This window comes from Phyllobates terribilis, unplaced genomic scaffold, assembly GCF_046119375.1.
Source record: "Phyllobates terribilis strain yellow unplaced genomic scaffold, ASM4611937v1 Scaffold_12__6_contigs__length_324123572, whole genome shotgun sequence".
NCBI lineage: Eukaryota > Metazoa > Chordata > Amphibia > Anura > Dendrobatidae > Phyllobates > Phyllobates terribilis.
Window position 1 is genome coordinate 99,578,767 of NW_027362772.1, and position 19,166 is coordinate 99,597,932.

At 44.5% G+C, this 19,166-nt stretch overlaps 1 protein-coding gene across 1 annotated transcript in view; it reads right to left on the reverse strand.

The window, feature by feature from the left end:
* Positions 1 to 5,647: 5,647 nt before the first annotated feature.
* Positions 5,648 to 19,166, reverse strand: part of LOC141172242 (uncharacterized) — a 38,582-nt gene continuing 25,063 nt past the window's right edge. Inside the window, exons 2-7 of the mRNA XM_073656230.1 lie at positions 10,974 to 11,124; positions 10,665 to 10,844; positions 10,458 to 10,581; positions 10,282 to 10,379; positions 9,993 to 10,083; positions 5,648 to 7,604 (exon numbers count right to left, since the gene is read on the reverse strand). Coding sequence (XP_073512331.1) covers positions 6,412 to 7,604; positions 9,993 to 10,083; positions 10,282 to 10,379; positions 10,458 to 10,581; positions 10,665 to 10,844; positions 10,974 to 11,124 — 1,837 coding nt within the window. The 3' untranslated portion in view covers positions 5,648 to 6,411. The remainder of the gene's footprint in view (positions 7,605 to 9,992; positions 10,084 to 10,281; positions 10,380 to 10,457; positions 10,582 to 10,664; positions 10,845 to 10,973; positions 11,125 to 19,166) is intronic.

Consider the following 19,166-nt stretch of genomic DNA (forward strand, 5'->3'; position numbering starts at 1 on the left):
ATTATTAGCTACTGGATCTCCCATAGTGTTGGCTTATCTAGTGAATGTAAGGGCTGCCAAAAATTGGGAGGCACTCCAATGCAGCTTGGAAAATGCGTGGAGGAGGGTATCATAAAAAAATGTTCCCATTAGAAAGGAGCTGGTCTCCTATACTTGTAATGCCCATGCACTAAGTGTATGGGCTGACAAACATTTACCCCTGGGGGGTATACATGAACATACTGTATAAAAAAAAAATTTTACGGGCATCATAAACACCCTTTAAAAAAATTATGTGGGTGTTGCACTGGTCACCCTAGTGATATGGTGGTGAAGGATGAGGATGAGAAGGAGGACGACAAGAGCAAATAGCCCAAATCAGGAAGCGTATACCCAACAACTGCACTCTTCTGGTCACAAATCCTTCCCAACATCTGCAATGTAGAGTTCCAATGCGTTGGGACATCACACACCAGTCAGTGAGCCGGAAGCTGCAAACGTTGGTGAAGCACGGCAAGGGCAGTGGAAGCTGTAGCTGACTTTCTAAAATGGGCATACAGGTGGTGTACTTTGACAAGCAGATCCGGCACCTCCAGGTAGCTTTTGAGAAACCGCTGAACCATGAGGTTAAACATATGGGCCAGGCATGGTACATGTGTGAGCTCACCTCGCCTCAGTGCCGCCACCAGGTTTCGGCCATTGTCACACATGACCATGTCTGGCTGTAGGTTCAGCGGTATCAGCCACAGATCTGCCTGCTCTTCCAGAGCTGTCCACAACTCTTCAGCATTGTGCGATTTGTCACCTAAGCATATTAGCTTCAGCACAACCTGTTGCCGCTTGGCCGAGGCAGTGCTTCCAGCTTGTGACTGATGTGGTCATTTCGGAGATGGAGGCTGAAGAGTAGAAGGAGGCTGAGGAGGATGAGGTGCAGGAGCTGTAGACTGTGGGGGCAACCCTGATTTACCTTTGGCCCCCAATCCTCGGCGTCGGGAGGATGTGTTCAATCCCAAGGTCCGACTGGGTCCCGGCTTCCACTATGTTAACCCAGTGTGCTGTCAGCAAGATGTACCGTCCTTGCCCACAAGCACTTCTCCACGTGTCCATGGTCAGGTGTACTTTCCCTGTAACTGCATTGTTGAGGGCACGGCTAATGTTGTGGTACACGTGCTGGTGTAATGCGGATGGCACACCGGGAGAAATAGTGGTGGCTGGGGACCGAGTACTGAGGGACGGCCACCACCATCAGGTTGTGGAAAGCATCCATCTCCACGAGCCTAAAAGGCAACATTTCGAGCGAAACTAGTCGTGAAATGTGGGAACATAGTAGTGTGGCCTGTGGGGCGTTGGCTGCGTATTTGCGCTTGCGTTCCAAGGATTGGGGTATGGACAACTGAACGCTGCGCTGGGACAAGGACATGTTTGCTGATGGTGCTAGCTGAGTGTGCAACGACAGGTGTAGGGCAGGAGGCATCTTCACATGCACTATGGACAGGGGATTGGCTAGCACGCACAACAGCAGAAGAAGCAATGGTGCCACCCGCAGACACTGTTCCTGGACCCTGGGGTTCAGCCCACAAAGTCGGGTGCTTTGCTGCCATGTGCCTGATCATGCTGGTGGTGGTCAGGCTGGTAGTTTTGCTACCCTTTCTGATGCTGGCCTGGCAGGTGGGTCAAATGGCCTTTTTGGGGTTATCGGCAGAGTCTTTTAAATACAACCAGACTCGGGAAGACCTAACAGTTGTACTGGCAACTTCCGTCATGTTGGTGTTACGAGGAACAGTTGCCGCCTTCTGTCTGTGGCCACCACACTGCTTCTTCCTGCCTGTTGGGGTGCTCTGCCTCCCTCCCCCTGTGTGTCCTCCTGCCAAGTGGGGTCAGTTACTATATCATGCACCGCCTTGTCTTCCACTTCCGCACCCTGGTCCTCCTCCTGACTTTCTGGCAATTGTGTCTCATCATTGTCCACCTCTTGTGCCACTTTCCCACCGTCGCCTTTGTGTGACCTTGGCTGCTCAAATATTTGGGCATCGCTACATACAATCTCCTCTTGCCCCACTTCAAGTGGACCAGGCAAGAGGCCCGAATTTATAAATGGAAAAGTGAACAGCTCTTCAGTGTGTCCAAGTGTGGGATCAGTTGTCTCTGGGCACTCGGCATGGTGGGAGGAAGGAGGATCAAGGTGAGGAATATGCGGTCCAGACTAATGGCTACTGAGACTTGACCGTGTGGAAGACAGGGTGGTGGTGGTGGCTAAGTGACTGGAAGCATTATCTGCTATCCAACCAATAACCTTTTCACACTGCTCTGTGTTCAATAGTGGTGTCCTCTATTAATTGGGACAGGAAGGTTGAGCGAGAAGATGTGGGTGTTTGTTGTGGCACAATTTCAGCTTGCCCACGGTCTCGGCCTCTGCATGCACCATCATGTCCAGTTCCCCGTCCGTTGCCACATGCCTTGCCCATTTTAAATGGAGGACAATATCTTCCACGCTCACTACAAATGGCTGAATTTGGAGCGAACTTATATGTGATCCATGTGACGGACAAACCACAGATTTAAATAGCTGGCCTGTAGGTAACTATTTTTAACAGCACCGACCTTGTGTCAGTAAGTTCACTGACCCACTGAAACAAAATTTGAATGGAGGCCAATGGAGCGCAATTATATGTGATCCATGTGATGGACAAACCACAGTTTTAAATAGCTGGATTTTTAGCGCTGTAATATGGAAAGGACCTGGCTGTATTCTGCAGTGCCAACAAGCAAATGGCGCAGAAAAACAGTGTTCTCTGGATTGACTTTTAAGCAAATAGTCAGGATAAAGATAAAAAAATGATTCCTGGCCCCTAATACCAGGGGCGATTTCTACAAATATCTGTAAAAGCACCAGCAGACAGAACTGGAATGGAGCCTTTTGCTATGAGCACTGCAGTCTGATATATACCCTGCCTGCCTAGCATGGGGGCGCTAGGTCTGATATAGACCTGATGACCCTGTGTGGCAAGCCAATCACTGTAATGCCACAACCAACATGGCTGCAGCTTTACATTGTGTGGCAGACAATCCCTGCATGTTGAATGGCACTCTAAAAAGCGCCAAACATGCAGGGAGGGGACCCGAGCTCCCACCGAGCAACCCCGGAAATACTCGGTGAGCGCCGAGCAGTTGCGAGCAGTGAGATGCTCGGGCGAGCGCCGAGCAGTGAGATGCTCGGGCAAGCAGTTGCGAGTAGTGAGATGCTCGGACGAGCAGTTGTGAGCAGTGAGATGCTCGGGCGAGTGCCGAGCAGTTGCGAGCAGTGAGATGCTCGGGCGAGCAGTTGCGAGCAGTGAGATGCTCGGGCGAGCGCCGAGCAGTTGCGAGCATGCTGGCTCATCACTAGTTACGGTTCATTACAACATTCCACTCTAAAGCTACAGAATTACGTGACTGTCTTAACAAATCATGGCCCATCTTAATGGCTGACCCCATATTGGCAAAATATCTACCAGAGAGACAGCAAATCACCTTCAGAAAGGCAAAAAATCTCTGTGATCATCTTATGAGAAGCCACTATTATACTACCACTCCCCCTAATTTTTTGAAAAAACCACATCCAGTAAATGGATGTGTACCATGTGGTTGATCTGTGGCGTGTCCTAATGTCGAACATGCTAACTCTTTCACAGATTCCCAGGACTCTAGGACCTATTACATCACCAAACCGATAACTTGTACCTCTAAAGTGGTGGTCTATTATGCGACATGCCTCTGTCCTAAAATCTAAGGCTCACAACTAGATAACTTAAGACAAGAACACGTGAACACGTCCTAGGTATTGAAGCGGCGGTAAATGAAACTGATATTTCTACGTTAAAACTATTCCCAAGCATTTTAGAATACACCATAAGTGTGACGCATCTAAACTTAAAGTTCGGGGTATTGACATGATCACCACTAATATTAGGGAAGGTCGAGTGAGCCAACTATTAGCCCAGAAAGAGAGCCGATGGATTCGGACTTTGATCACCTATATCCACATTGTTTTAGCTATTTTATTTGTCTTACCTTTTTATCTAGTATGGTTGGGTAGTAGTTAAGAATTTCTATCTGTCAATGACGTTGAGGACTTCCATTCTGCTATTGGATAACATGGACATAATTGCTGGCACTGTATTGTCTCTCAAGATCTGTAACTTTTTTTCTGTGTGGGCATTTTGTCCAGTTATTATTGTATATATTTCATATTTATAGATCGATATATTGAGAGATATTTTCTTATATCTTATTATGCATTTATACTATGATCTCATATAATCATGTTATACTTCATGCTTTTCTTAAATATATACTTTGTTTTGTCATGGCCAATTAACTTCTCTGACTTATACAGAACTGGCTATCGCCTATACCCCTTAGATACATATATACATTTGGGCTATGCTATTATTGACAGTTTACCCCATTATGCTTGTTTCTTTTTCTCTCCGGTTGTATTTGACTATATATGTCTGTGGACTGGGCGGTATGCATGGCTTCACTGTTCTCTGTGGTGTCCTCGCTGGCCGTATCAATCTGTCCTCCATGACGCGTGATCACGTGGTTCCCAACGTACTTGCGGCGTGATGGATCATATGACGCGGTTGCCATGGATGCGGCGGTGTAGCGGTGATTGCCATGTGTCATGCCACGCCCTCCCCACACCCATTGGCGGAGAGACTACACACCCCCTTTTCTATTAGCTCAAGGGCCCTTTTTAAACCCTACCCACCTTCATTGACGCCACCTCCTGATGAAGGCAGCCGTGCCAAAACGCGCATCAGGGTGAGCGCAATTGAGGAGCGTATTCACATCCACTGTGGCTGTAAGTATTCTATAGGGTTCATGCTACACTCTTTTTACTGCCGTTCTTTAATCTTTTTTCCTACTTAGGTGCATTTTCTAGGCTTTAATATGTATTAGGATATACTTTTACCCTGTAGCCTAAGAGTCAGGTCACTGATACCACTTATAAAGATCTGCTGTCCCCGGTATGAGCTATCTATATTAGTACCTATATATAGACAGCGGTATGACTAACCTCTTATATAGCAACTACTTCTGACCTACCTCACAAGCACCTGCACTTTTATTGAATGCTTCACTGCATTTTAACAATATATTCTTATTTTTTGGCAGCGCAATTATGCACTTACATCAGAAAAGAATCATGTTAATTTGTCTCATGCTCCTCATTAGTGCTCCTCCATTGTTTTACTATTAACTGTCTCTGAAATTCATATTTTTTTCCTGTATAAATTATAATTAATAACATTTTGTAATTTTTTCACTATTATATGGGACTCTGACGTGAAGTTTTTTCCTTGTTTCTTATGTATGGAGGAGGATGTGGGGCCCATTATACTGTATACTGGTTGGCCCACGACTTTGTCAAAGTTTTCATGTTTTGAGTTTTACATTCCTGATGTAGAATCAGTCTGGGTAAATGTACATGGACGTGGCAATAATGGAAAACTGCTAATTGGAGTTTGCTACAAGTCTCCTAATATAGCTGAACACGTAGAGGATGAAATGCTGCAACAAATTAAAAAGGCAACAAAAACAAGTCATAGTGAAAAGTGTTGGATCCCTTGAAATTGTTCCAGAAAATGAAGTAATTCTCCCAGAAAATTATTGCAATTACATGTTTTGTTATACAAGTTTATTTCCTTTGCGTGTATTGGAACAACACAAGAAAACAGAGAAAAAAAGGCAAATTGAACATAATTTCACACAAAATAGGCTGGAAAAAATTGTTGGCATCTTGCCAAAATTGTGGGTAAACAACTTTGTTTCAAGCATGTGAAGCTTGTTCAAACGCAACTGTGGCAAGTAACAGGTGTGGGCAATAGGAAAATCACAGCTAAAACTAGATAAAAAAGGGAGAGGTTGATTCAATCTATGCATTGTGTGCATATGTGTGCCACACTAAGCATGGAGAAGACAGAAAAAGGAGACGAGAACTGTCTGAGGACTTGAGAACCAAAATTGTTGAAAAATATCAACAATTTCAAGGTTATAAGTCCATCTTTAGGGATCCTTTGACCAAGGTGCGCAGCATAATCAATAAATTTACAACCCATACAGTCAAATATGGTGGAGGTTCAAAGGTGTTTTGGGGTTGTTTTGCTGCCTATGGCACTAGGTGCCTTGACTGTGTGCAAGACATCATGAAATCTGAAGATTAGCAAAGGATTTTGGGTCACAATTTAGTGCCTAGTGTCATAAAGCTGGGTTTGCGTCCTAGGTCATGGGCCTTCATACTTTACTTTCCCCTTGTTGACAGTGTGTTGTAGCCTCCCCTCTGGTTCCTCAGGAGGTACAAGAAACTCCTCAACGGCTTATTAGGGAGTTAGGTCTGTGGTGGCATTTTTAGTTGTGCAGCTAGGGCCTTTATTGTCTGTACAGAGACTAGTTGTGTGTAGTTGATGCATTCTCCCCTGTGTGGGTTCTCCGGTGGTTATCAAGATGCGCTTTCTGGTTAAAACATTTCCCACAATCTGAAAATGAAAATGGCTTCTCCACTGTGTGGGTTCTCTGGTGCTTAAGAAAACTAGATTTCTGGTTAAAACATTTTCCACATTCTGAACATGGAAAAGGCTTCTCCCCTGTGTGAGTTCTCTGATGTTTGATAAGAGTTGATTTGTCTGTAAAACATTTCCCACATTCTGAACATGGAAAAGGCTTCTCCCCTGTGTGAGTTCTCTGATGTTTGATAAGAGTTGATTTGTCTGTAAAACATTTCCCACATTCTGAACATGTAAAAGGCTTCTCCCCTGTGTGAGTTCTCTGATGTGTGATAAGAGTTGAGTTCTGTATAAAACATTTCCCACATTCTGAACATGAAAATGGCTTCTCCCCTGTGTGAGTTTTGTGATGTTTGATAAGAGTTGATTTCTCTGTAAAACATTTTCCACATTCTGAACATGGAAAAGGCTTGTCCCCTGTGTGAGTTCTCTGATGTTTGATAAGATTTGATTTCTGAACAAAACATTTCCCACAATCTGAACATGAAAAAGGCTGCTCCACTGTGTGGGTTCTCTGATGTTTGATAAGATTTGATTTCTGAACAAAACATTTCCCACATTCTGAACATGGAAAAGGCTTCTCCCCTGTGTGAGTTCTCTGATGTGCGATAAGATTTGATTTCTGTACAAAACATTTTCCACATTCTGAACAGGAAAATGGCTTCTCTCCTGTGTGAGTTATTTCATGCCTAACAAGATTTGATTTCTGATTAAAACATCTCCCACATTTGGAACAAGAAAATCTATTCTTCGCTGTGTGAATTTTTTGATGTTTAAGAAAAGACTTTTTGAGAGGAAAACTATTTCTATATTCTGAATGTGAAAATGGCTTCTTTGCATTAGGAGCAGTTTGTTTTTTAATGCTTATTTTGTGACTATGATTTTCCTTAGTAGTCGGTAATGAATCAGAAGACAGGACCTGTTTCACAGGATCAGATGACAGATCTTTGCTGTGAAGGGATGATGGTATATCTGGGGAAATGTCATTCACTTCAATTGTATCCTGTGGGATCTCAAGATCATCTGATTTAAAAATTGAAGATGTCAGCTGTCCCTCTGATCTCCTGGTACAGACATCTGCCAAGAATAAAACCAATTATTATTTTTTAATAAAAAATCCTTGAATTTTATATTTTTGAACATTTCTACTTAAACTGTCTGTAAATAAAGGCAAGTTATATAAAAAAAAAATTCACTTATTCACCAGGACAATGACCATCTAATAGAAAACCTCATAGGATGAACCAGTGGAGCGTGGTGTCCAACTGTTTGCTCATTCTGCTTCCCAAATATGGAGTAAAAGGCGCAGGCTCTGTCCAGCCACTAAGATTAGGTAGCCTGGGACCAGTAGTACCATCCAGTCTGGCGGTATGGGTGTGTGTGCTGTCCAGCTGGAGTAATCTGCTCCCTGCTTCAGCCATTTGGAAAGCACCGCACCCTACTAAAGCTGGAAGCTGCCAGATCCAGCCGTGTTCTCCTCTGGTTCAGTCCTCTGTGATCAGCTCCCGGCTTGTGTATTTGTTTCCGGTTGTGACCTCGGCCCGATTACTGACTACTCGTGTCTTCTGATTTTGTACTTTCTCTGCCTTCCTGGTTCTGACCCGGCTACCTGACTATTCTTCTTCCCATCTCACTGCACAGAATAGCAGGTAACACCGTGGCCCAAGCCTAGGGGTCTCTGTGTAAGTCCAGGTCCAGGTAGAGGGGTTAAAGGGTAATGAGCAAAGTAATTTGTGAAATCTGTAAACAGGGTAGATAGTGACAAGCCTGTTTGTGGTGGCCATCTTTTGAGCTGCCAGGTGACCATGAACAGTGCCCCCAATACATTGCGTCTGCGAACTATTCCAGGAAAATCTGCATTCTTAATAGCTAAATGGCGCTCCTTCCCTTCTTACCCTGCGATGTGCCCAGACAGTAGTGTACAACCGTATATAGGGGATTGTCAGATTCATGAGAAGTTGGAAAATAATTTCTAAGGTCCATTTGTTTCCTATTATCCTTTGTGAAGAATTCCAAAGTTATCACCACATAAAGTGACACACGTCAGATTTGAAAAATGGGGCCTGATTAGGAACATAAAACTGTCTGTGGGAAGGGGTTAAATCAGAGGATTACTGAAGTCAAAAACTGTGAGTATAGACAATAACACATCTACTGAAATGATCAAACTCAACAGTCTCCATCAGAGAAAAATGAGTAACTAGTGGTGAAACCTCTCTGGGGTAATTAGAGTCTGGGGCTCGGGGGCTCTTCATCATCTAAACTATCGTAAGGGCCAATATCTTCTGTCAGATGAGTGTCAAGAAGAAATATTAGACATTGAAAGTGAAGTTTTTTACAATACTGCAGAGCTGAGGGGTCTTAAATTTAGATCTCGGGCATTTGGAAGAGGCATTGGAGATCTTTTTGAAAGACTACCAGGGAGTTACAGAGTCACATAAGTGAGGCCGGCCGATCCCACCACAATCAGACTATCATACAGAATGAACTTGTAAAAAAAGAAAGAATATATAAACATGTAACATCCCCAACAACAATGTATGTATGAAGGGAGAAATCCAACACTAAACCGGAGTTGCACTCATTTATGGTGGACCATTGGAGGTATGATGAGTCCTGACCAGAAGAGTAGAGAAAGTATTAGTGCCCCCATTTCAGGAGCGATTGTGCAGGAATCTGAATTCTTTAGGATTGAAAACATAATGGAATTTATGACGTGGAGTGAATCCATGAAACCAGGGCTCGAGCCATGCCACCAGATCTCCTGCAGGCGTGAATAGATGTATATTACAGCCATCAGCCACGCACAGCTTAGAGACATATCATGGCACAGGTGTAATGTTTTTTATGTAGTTTATCAGGATCCTGTTTGAAGATAGTTTGAAAAGTCAGGATAAAGGGAAACTCTGTTGTTATTGTACAGAAATTCACACTTGGCCCTCACTGCACATTTAATATTGTCGATCATAAAAGTGAAGTTTGGCCAGAAAGACTGGACCTGGTCTTGTAGGGACCATATGAGAACATTCAGCAGCACAGAAGGGAGAGAAGGTAGATTCATCCAATAAGATATCATGGATCTAGGAAGCCAACAGCATCATTACCCTCCGCTTTCTCTTACAGGCCCATCAGAATATTTTTCTTCAAGTGATTTTCTCACTTGTCAGCACTTTCTACGTACGCTGTCATTTGGCTTTGTAGTTTACAGATCTGGGCAGGTACCGGTCAGCGTCTACTAATCCCAGGGGGTAGGTGGATCCTCCAGGTTGTAAGTTCTATAGAAAAGGCTTTTACAACTACACAAAGTAATGTGAACATATTCAGATGGAGGAAAATGTTGTGGTCTAGCGGGAAAATGGTGATCACACGATTGTGATACGGCCAAACTACATGACCGGTAAACCAGCCACAGCCGGTGACTGAGAAGAATCTGTGACTTCTCTGCATTTAGTGGTCACTACTCACCGGGGTAGTCATATGAAGGAATCTCCTCCTTACACCGCTCATCACACCTCACATATGTCTCTATAGTATTAATATGGGTCAGATCTTCACCCTGAAACAAATATTATAAAAGTCACAGACAGATGGAGAAGTCCCATCTATGATCAGCTCTAATCCTGCCATCTCCACCGTTCTCATTACACAAGTATAAAACATATAATCCTGGTGGATAAAACAAGACTGAGCACAAGACCTTCACAGCCGTCTACACATCATAGGGGAGATCTCATGACACCTTCTCTCCATCTACCTGATGATCCTGAGGAACATTGGGATCTTCTTGTTTACAGTCCTGTGGAAAAAGAGGACGGGGACATCTCTCTGGTGTTGTCCTCTTACTGGATGGATCTGGAGGAAACACATACAGGACTGAATTCATTCTTTACATACAGATAATTATAGGCCGTGTGTATTTAGTCCTATTACCTGGTGATGTGAGGGGCTGGGGAACCTCCATCATGATGTCCTTGTACAGATCATTGCGTCCTTCTAAATACTCCCACTCCTCCATGGAGAAATAGACGGTGACATCCTGACACCTTATAGGAACCTGACACATACAATGATACCGTCATCCCCCCGATCCCTCCATAGCGTTACTGTATAATGTCCCAGCATTCCCAGCAGCGTCACCTCTCCAGTCAGCAGCTCAATCATCTTGTAGGTGAGTTCTAGGATCTTCTGGTCATTGATGTCCTCATGTATCTGGGTGTGAGGTGGAGGTCCTGTGATTGAGCTCAGGGGTCTTCCCCATCCCTCAGACACAGGGGCCTGACAGCGCTCACTAGAGGTCTTCTTCACTACTGTGTAATCCTGGTTATGGAGAGACACATTAATAAATCTCACTACAGACATTTCCAGAGTCCTCACCTCTCCAGTTCTGTCCATCTGTTATTCCCATAGATAAGAATGATGTAATGTGACGTCATCAGAATCTCTCACCTCTCCAGTAAGCCGGAAGAGGATCTCTAGGGTGAGGTGTAATATCCTCTCCGCCATCTTGTCTCTGTCCATGCCCATCCTTGATAGGTGATTCAGAAAAATTCTCTTAATATAGAAGATCTTCACTGAGAGGATCTGATATTGTAGAAACCTGAATGAGAAGAAGATGAGTCGATGTAACATCATAAAGAATTCTGTGTAATAATACAATTACTGGAGACAATAAGGGAAATATATCAGGAGATAGAATGTGTAGATGTTGTGCTCTCTAGTTTTTATGGACTGGAACATAAGTTGAATTGCTGACTTAGACATCTCTTCCATACTTCCAATCACTGGCTAAGTTGGCCACTGCTTCAGTAAGAATCACCCAGAAACCCAAGCAGCAATGGTATTTTTATTATTTTACAACATTCTGCTTTTGTCCCTGATGTACTAATAAAACCTTTATATTTTATGCCACAGACAACAAGCAGTTTCTTCCTCGGAGTCTGCAGCTGAATACGTTTCTTATAGACTCATCTTCCATAACGCTAATTCTCGTCATATACATTACACATGGCATGAGAAATAACAACTTCATGATGAGGACGACATCTTCATCTTCTAATACGGCTCTAGAAACAAATTTGTCCAGAGTCCGTCACTGACTACATCATCAGCGACTGTCTGTATGAATGTTTCCCGTCTTCCCCAGGTTGTAATCTTTTATCACGTTAGATCTCATTTATAAGAGCGTGTTTGTAAGAACAAGACAGTTATTTGATGCTAATGTCTCCATGTACAGTGGTTTTTTTCCTGGATATTATGTTTCTTTTAGCATTTTCCTGAAGGTTTCCATATATTACATGAAAAACACCAAAGAAAGAAAACCAAGTGTTAAAACATAAAATAAAATTGGGGATGGTGGCACTGTGGGAACATTATACTGTATGTGGGGGAATGGTGGTACTGTGGGAACATTATACTGTATGTGGGAAGATGGTGGTACTGTGGGAACATTATACTGTATGTGGGGGGATGGTGGCACTGTGAGAACATTATACTGTATGTGGGGGGATGGCGGTACTGTGAGAACATTATACTGTATGTGGGAAGATGGTGGTACTGTGAGAACATTATACTGTATGTGGGGGGATGGCGGTACTGTGGGAACATTATACTGTATGTGGGGGGATGGTGGTAATGTGAGAACATTATACTGTATGTGGGAAGATGGTGGCACTGTGGGAACATTATACTGTATGTGGGGGGATGGTGGTACTGTGAGAACATTATACTGTATGTGGGAAGATGGCGGTACTGTGGGAACATTATACTGTATGTGGGGGGATGGTGGTACTGTGAGAACATTATACTGTATGTGGGAAGATGGCGGTACTGTGAGAACATTATACTGTATGTGGGGGGATGGCGGTACTGTGGGAACATTATACTGTATGTGGGGGGATGGTGGTAATGTGAGAACATTATACTGTATGTGGGAAGATGGTGGCACTGTGGGAACATTATACTGTATGTGGGGGGATGGTGGTACTGTGAGAACATTATACTGTATGTGGGAAGATGGCGGTACTGTGGGAACATTATACTGTATGTGGGAAGATGGTGGTACTGTGAGAACATTATACTGTATGTGGGGGGATGGCGGTACTGTGGGAACATTATACTGTATGTGGGGGGATGGTGGTAATGTGAGAACATTATACTGTATGTGGGAAGATGGTGGCACTGTGGGAACATTATACTATATGTGGGGGGATGGTGGTACTGTGAGAACATTATACTGTATGTGGGAAGATGGCGGTACTGTGGGAACATTATACTGTATGTGTGGGGATGGTGGTACTGTGAGAACATTATACTGTATGTGGGAAGATGGTGGCACTGTGGGAACATTATACTGTATGTGGGGGGATGGTGGTACTGTGAGAACATTATACTGTATGTGGGAAGATGGCGGTACTGTGGGAACATGACACTGTATGTGGGGGGGATGGTTGTAATGTGGGAATATTACACTGTATGTGGGAAGATGGTGGTACTGTGAGAACATTATACTGTATGTGGGAAGATGGCGGTACTGTGAGAACATTATACTGTATGTGGGGGGATGGCGGTACTGTGGGAACATTATACTGTATGTGGGGGGATGGTGGTAATGTGAGAACATTATACTGTATGTGGGAAGATGGCGGTACTGTGGGAACATTATACTGTATGTGGGGGGATGGTGGCACTGTGAGAACTTTATACTGTATGTGGGAAGATGGTGGCACTGTGGGAACATTATACTGTATGTGGGGGGATGGTGGTACTGTGAGAACATTATACTGTATGTGGGAAGATGGCGGTACTGTGGGAACATCACACTGTATGTGGGGGGACGGCGGTACTGTGAGAACATTATACTGTATGTGGGAAGATGGCGGTACTGTGGGAACATTATACTGTATGTGGGGGGGATGGTTGTAATGTGGGAATATTATATTGTATGTGGGGGGATGGTGGTAATGTGGTAACATTATACTGTATGTGGGGGGGATGGCGGGTCTGTGAGAACATTATACTGTATGTGGGAAGATGGTGGTACTGTGGGAACATTATTCTGTATGTGGGGGGGATGGTTGTAATGTGGGAATATTATATTGTATGTGGGGGGATGGCGGGACTGTGACAACATTATACTGTATGTGGGGGGGATGGCGGTACTGTGAGAACATTATACTGTATGTGGGAAGATGGTGGTAATGTGGGAACATTATACTGTATGTGGGGGGGATGGCGGGACTGTGAGAACATTATGCTGTATGTGGGAAGATGGTGGTACTGTGGGAACATTATTCTGTATGTGGGGGGGATGGTTGTAATGTGGGAATATTATATTGTATGTGGGGGGATGGCGGGACTGTGACAACATTATACTGTATGTGGGGGGGATGGTGGCACTGTGAGAACATTACACTGTATGTGGGAAGATGGCAGTACTGTGACAACATTATACTGTATGTGGGGGGATGGCGGTACTGTGAGAACATTATACTGTATGTGGGGGGATGTTGGGACTGTTACAACATTATACTGTATGTGGGAAGATTGTGGAACTGTGGGAACATTACACTGTATGTGGGGGGATGGCGGGACTATGAGAACATTATACTGTATGCGGGGGGGATGGTGGTAATGTGGGAACATTGTACTGTATGTGGGGGGGATGGTGGTAATGTGGGAACATTATACTGTATGTGGGAACATTGCAGACTGTGGGAACATTACACTGTATGTGGGGGGATGGCGGTGCTATGAGAACATTACACTGTATGTGGGAAGATGGTGGTACTGTGGGAACATTATACTGTATGTGGGGGGATGGTGGTAATGTGAGAACATTATACTGTATGTGGGAAGATGGCGGTACTGTGAGAACATTATACTGTATGTGGGAAGATGGCGGTACTGTGAGAACATTATACTGTATGTGGGAAGATGGCGGTACTGTGAGAACATTATACTGTATGTGGGGAGATGGCGGTAATGTGGGAACATTATACTGTATGTGGGAAGATGTTGGTACTGTGGGAACATTATACTGTATGTGGGGGGATGGTGGTACTGTGAGAACATTATACTGTATGTGGGAAGATGGCGGTACTGTGAGAACATTACACTGTATGTGGGAAGATGGTGGTACTGTGGGAACATTATACTGTATGTGGGGGGATGGCGGTACTGTGAGAACATTATACTGTATGTGGGAAGATGGCGGTACTGTGAGAACATTATACTGTATGTGGGAAGATGGCGGTACTGTGAGAACATTATACTGTATGTGGGAAGATGGCGGTAATGTGGGAATATTATATTGTATGTGGGGGGATGGTGGTAATGTGAGAACATTATACTGTATGTGGGGGGGATGGGGGTACTGTGAGAACATTATACTGTATGTGGGAAGATGGTGGTAATGTGAGAACATTATACTGTATGTGGGGGGATGGTGGTAATGTGGGAACATTATAATGTATGTGGGGGGGATGGTGGTACTGTGAGAACATTATACTGTATGTGGGAAGATGGCGGTACTGTGAGAACATTATACTGTATGTGGGGGGATGGTGGTACTGTGAGACCATTATACTGTATGTGGGAAGATGGCGGTACTTTGAGAACATTATACTGTATGTGGGGGGATGGCGGTACTGTGAGAACATTATACTGTATGTGGGAAGATGGCGGTACTGTGGGAACATTATACTGAATGTGGGAAGATCGTGGTAATGTGAGAACATTATACTGTATGTGGGGGGATGGTGGTAATGTGGGAACATTATACTGTAAGTAGGGAAGATGGCGGTACTGTGAGAACATTATACTGTATGTGGGAAGATGGCGGTACTGTGAGAACATTATACTGTATGTGGGGGGATGGTGGTACTGTGAGAACATTATACTGTATGTGGGAAGATGGCGGTACTATGAGAACATTATACTGTATGTGGGAAGATGGCGGTACTGTGAGAACATTATACTGTATGTGGGGGGATGGCGGTACTGTGGGAACATTATACTGTATGTGGGGGGATGGTGGTACTGTGAGAACATTATACTGTATGTGGGAAGATGGCGGTACTGTGAGAACATTATACTGTATGTGGGAAGATGGCGGTACTGTGAGAACATTATACTGTATGTGGGAAGATGGCGGTACTGTGAGAACATTGTACTGTATGTGGGAACATGGCGGTACTGTGGGAACATTATACTGTATGTGGGAACATGGCGGTACTATGAGAACATTATACTGTATGTGGGAAGATGGCGGTACTGTGAGAACATTATACTGTATGTGGGAAGATGGCGGTACTGTGAGAACATTATACTGTATGTGGGAAGATGGCGGTACTGTGGGAACATTATACTGTATGTGGGAAGATGGCGGTACTGTGGGAACATTATACTGTATGTGGGAAGATGGCGGTACTGTGGGAACATTATACTGTATGTGGGAAGATGGCGGTACTGTGGGAACATTATACTGTATGTGGGAAGATGGCGGTACTGTGAGAACATTATACTGCATGTGGGGGGATGGTGGTACTGTGAGAACATTATACTGTATGTGGGAAGATGGCGGTACTGTGAGAACATTATACTGTATGTGGGGGGATGGCGGTACTGTGAGAACATTATACTGTATGTGGGAAGATGGCGGTACTGTGAGAACATTATACTGTATGTGGGGGGATGGCGGTACTGTGAGAACATTACACTGTATGTGGGAAGATGGCAGTACTGTGGGAACATTATACTGTATGTGGGAAGATGGCGGTACTGTGAGAACATTATACTGTATGTGGGAAGATGGCGGTACTGTGAGAACATTATACTGTATGTGGGGGGATGGCGGTACTGTGAGAACATTATACTGTATGTGGGAAGATGGCGGTACTGTGAGAACATTATACTGTATGTGGGGGGATGGCGGTACTGTGAGAACATTACACTGTATGTGGGAAGATGGCAGTACTGTGGGAACATTATACTGTATGTGGGAAGATGGCGGTACTGTGAGAACATTATACTGTATGTGGGAAGATGGCGGTACTGTGAGAACATTATACTGTATGTGGGGGGATGGCGGTACTGTGGGAACATTATACTGTATGTGCGAAGATGGCGGTACTGTGAGAACATTATACTGTATGTAGGAAGATGGCGGTACTGTGAGAACATTATACTGTATGTGGGGGGATGGTGGTACTGTGAGAACATTATACTGTATGTGGGGGGATGGTGGTACTGTGAGAACATTATACTGTATGTGGGGGATGGTGGTATTGTGAGAACATTATACTGTATGTCGGGGGGATGGCGGTACTGTGAGAACATTATACTGTATGTGGGGGGATGGCGGTATTGTGAGAACATTATACTGTATGTGGGGGGGATGGCGGTACTGTGGGAACATTATACTGTATGTGGGGGGGATGGTGGTAATGTGAGAACATTATACTGTATGTGGGGGGATGGCGGTACTGTGAGAACATTATACTGTATGTGGGGGGATGGCAGTACTGTGAGAACATTATACTGTATGTGGGGGGATGGCGGTACTGTGAGAACATTATACTGTATGTGGGAAGATGGTGGTACTGTGAGAACATTATACTGTATGTGGGAAGATGGCGGTACTGTGGGAACATTATACTGTATGTGGGAAGATGGCGGTACTGTGGGAACATTATACTGTATGTGGGAAGATGGCGGTACTGTGGGAACATTATACTGTATGTGGGAAGATGGCGGTACTGTGAGAACATTATACTGCATGTGGGGGGATGGTGGTACTGTGAGAACATTATACTGTATGTGGGAAGATGGCGGTACTGTGAGAACATTATACTGTATGTGGGGGGATGGCGGTACTGTGAGAACATTATACTGTATGTGGGAAGATGGCGGTACTGTGAGAACATTATACTGTATGTGGGGGGATGGCGGTACTGTGAGAACATTACACTGTATGTGGGAAGATGGCAGTACTGTGGGAACATTATACTGTATGTGGGAAGATGGCGGTACTGTGAGAACATTATACTGTATGTGGGAAGATGGCGGTACTGTGAGAACATTATACTGTATGTGGGGGGATGGCGGTACTGTGAGAACATTATACTGTATGTGGGAAGATGGCGGTACTGTGAGAACATTATACTGTATGTGGGGGGATGGCGGTACTGTGAGAACATTACACTGTATGTGGGAAGATGGCAGTACTGTGGGAACATTATACTGTATGTGGGAAGATGGCGGTACTGTGAGAACATTATACTGTATGTGGGAAGATGGCGGTACTGTGAGAACATTATACTGTATGTGGGGGGATGGCGGTACTGTGGGAACATTATACTGTATGTGCGAAGATGGCGGTACTGTGAGAACATTATACTGTATGTAGGAAGATGGCGGTACTGTGAGAACATTATACTGTATGTGGGGGGATGGTGGTACTGTGAGAACATTATACTGTATGTGGGGGGATGGTGGTACTGTGAGAACATTATACTGTATGTGGGGGATGGTGGTATTGTGAGAACATTATACTGTATGTCGGGGGGATGGCGGTACTGTGAGAACATTATACTGTATGTGGGGGGATGGCGGTATTGTGAGAACATTATACTGTATGTGGGGGGGATGGCGGTACTGTGGGAACATTATACTGTATGTGGGGGGGATGGTGGTAATGTGAGAACATTATACTGTATGTGGGGGGATGGCGGTACTGTGAGAACATTATACTGTATGTGGGGGGATGGCAGTACTGTGAGAACATTATACTGTATGTGGGGGGATGGCGGTACTGTGAGAACATTATACTGTATGTGGGAAGATGGTGGTACTGTGAGAACATTATACTGTATGTGGGAAGATGGCGGTACTGTGGGAACATTATACGGTATGTGGGGGGATGGCGGTACTATGAGAACATTATACTGTATGTGGGGGGATGGCGGTACTATGAGAACATTATACGGTATGTGGGGGGATGGCGGTACTGTGAGAACATTATACGGTGTGGGGAAATAGAGGTACTATGAGAGCATTATATTGAGAGGCTTAATGACCGCAGTGGCTCCTGCGACCGACCCCTACTTCAGCTGGATGTGTTCTCGGACTGACATTCAGCTGAAGTGCCACAATACACGCTGCTGACCAATCAGAGGCCAGCAGCTGACATCGGCATGTACGCCATTAGGGGGCGCATGGAAGTAACATCATGCTCTCCTGTCACTTGTAGCTGAAGTCAGCGGCAGCTCCAGAAAGAAGACACCGAGCGGCGAGGGAGCAGAGAGAAGGCGAGTATAATGTTCTGTTTAAATCAGCGACTACACGGTGCCCTTGGCCATAATACTACATGTAAGAGTGTGGGCTGTGCATTATACTACATGTAAGAGTGTGGGCTGTGCATTATACTACATGTATGAGTGTGGGCTGTGCATTATACTACATGTAAGAGTGTGGGCTGTGCATTATACTACATGTATGAGTGTGGGCTGTGCATTATACTGCATGTAAGAGTGCGGACTATGGGCTGTGCATTATACTACATGTACGGACTATGGGCTGTGCATTATACTACATGTAAGAGTATGGGCTGTGCATTATATTACATGTATGGACTATGGGCTG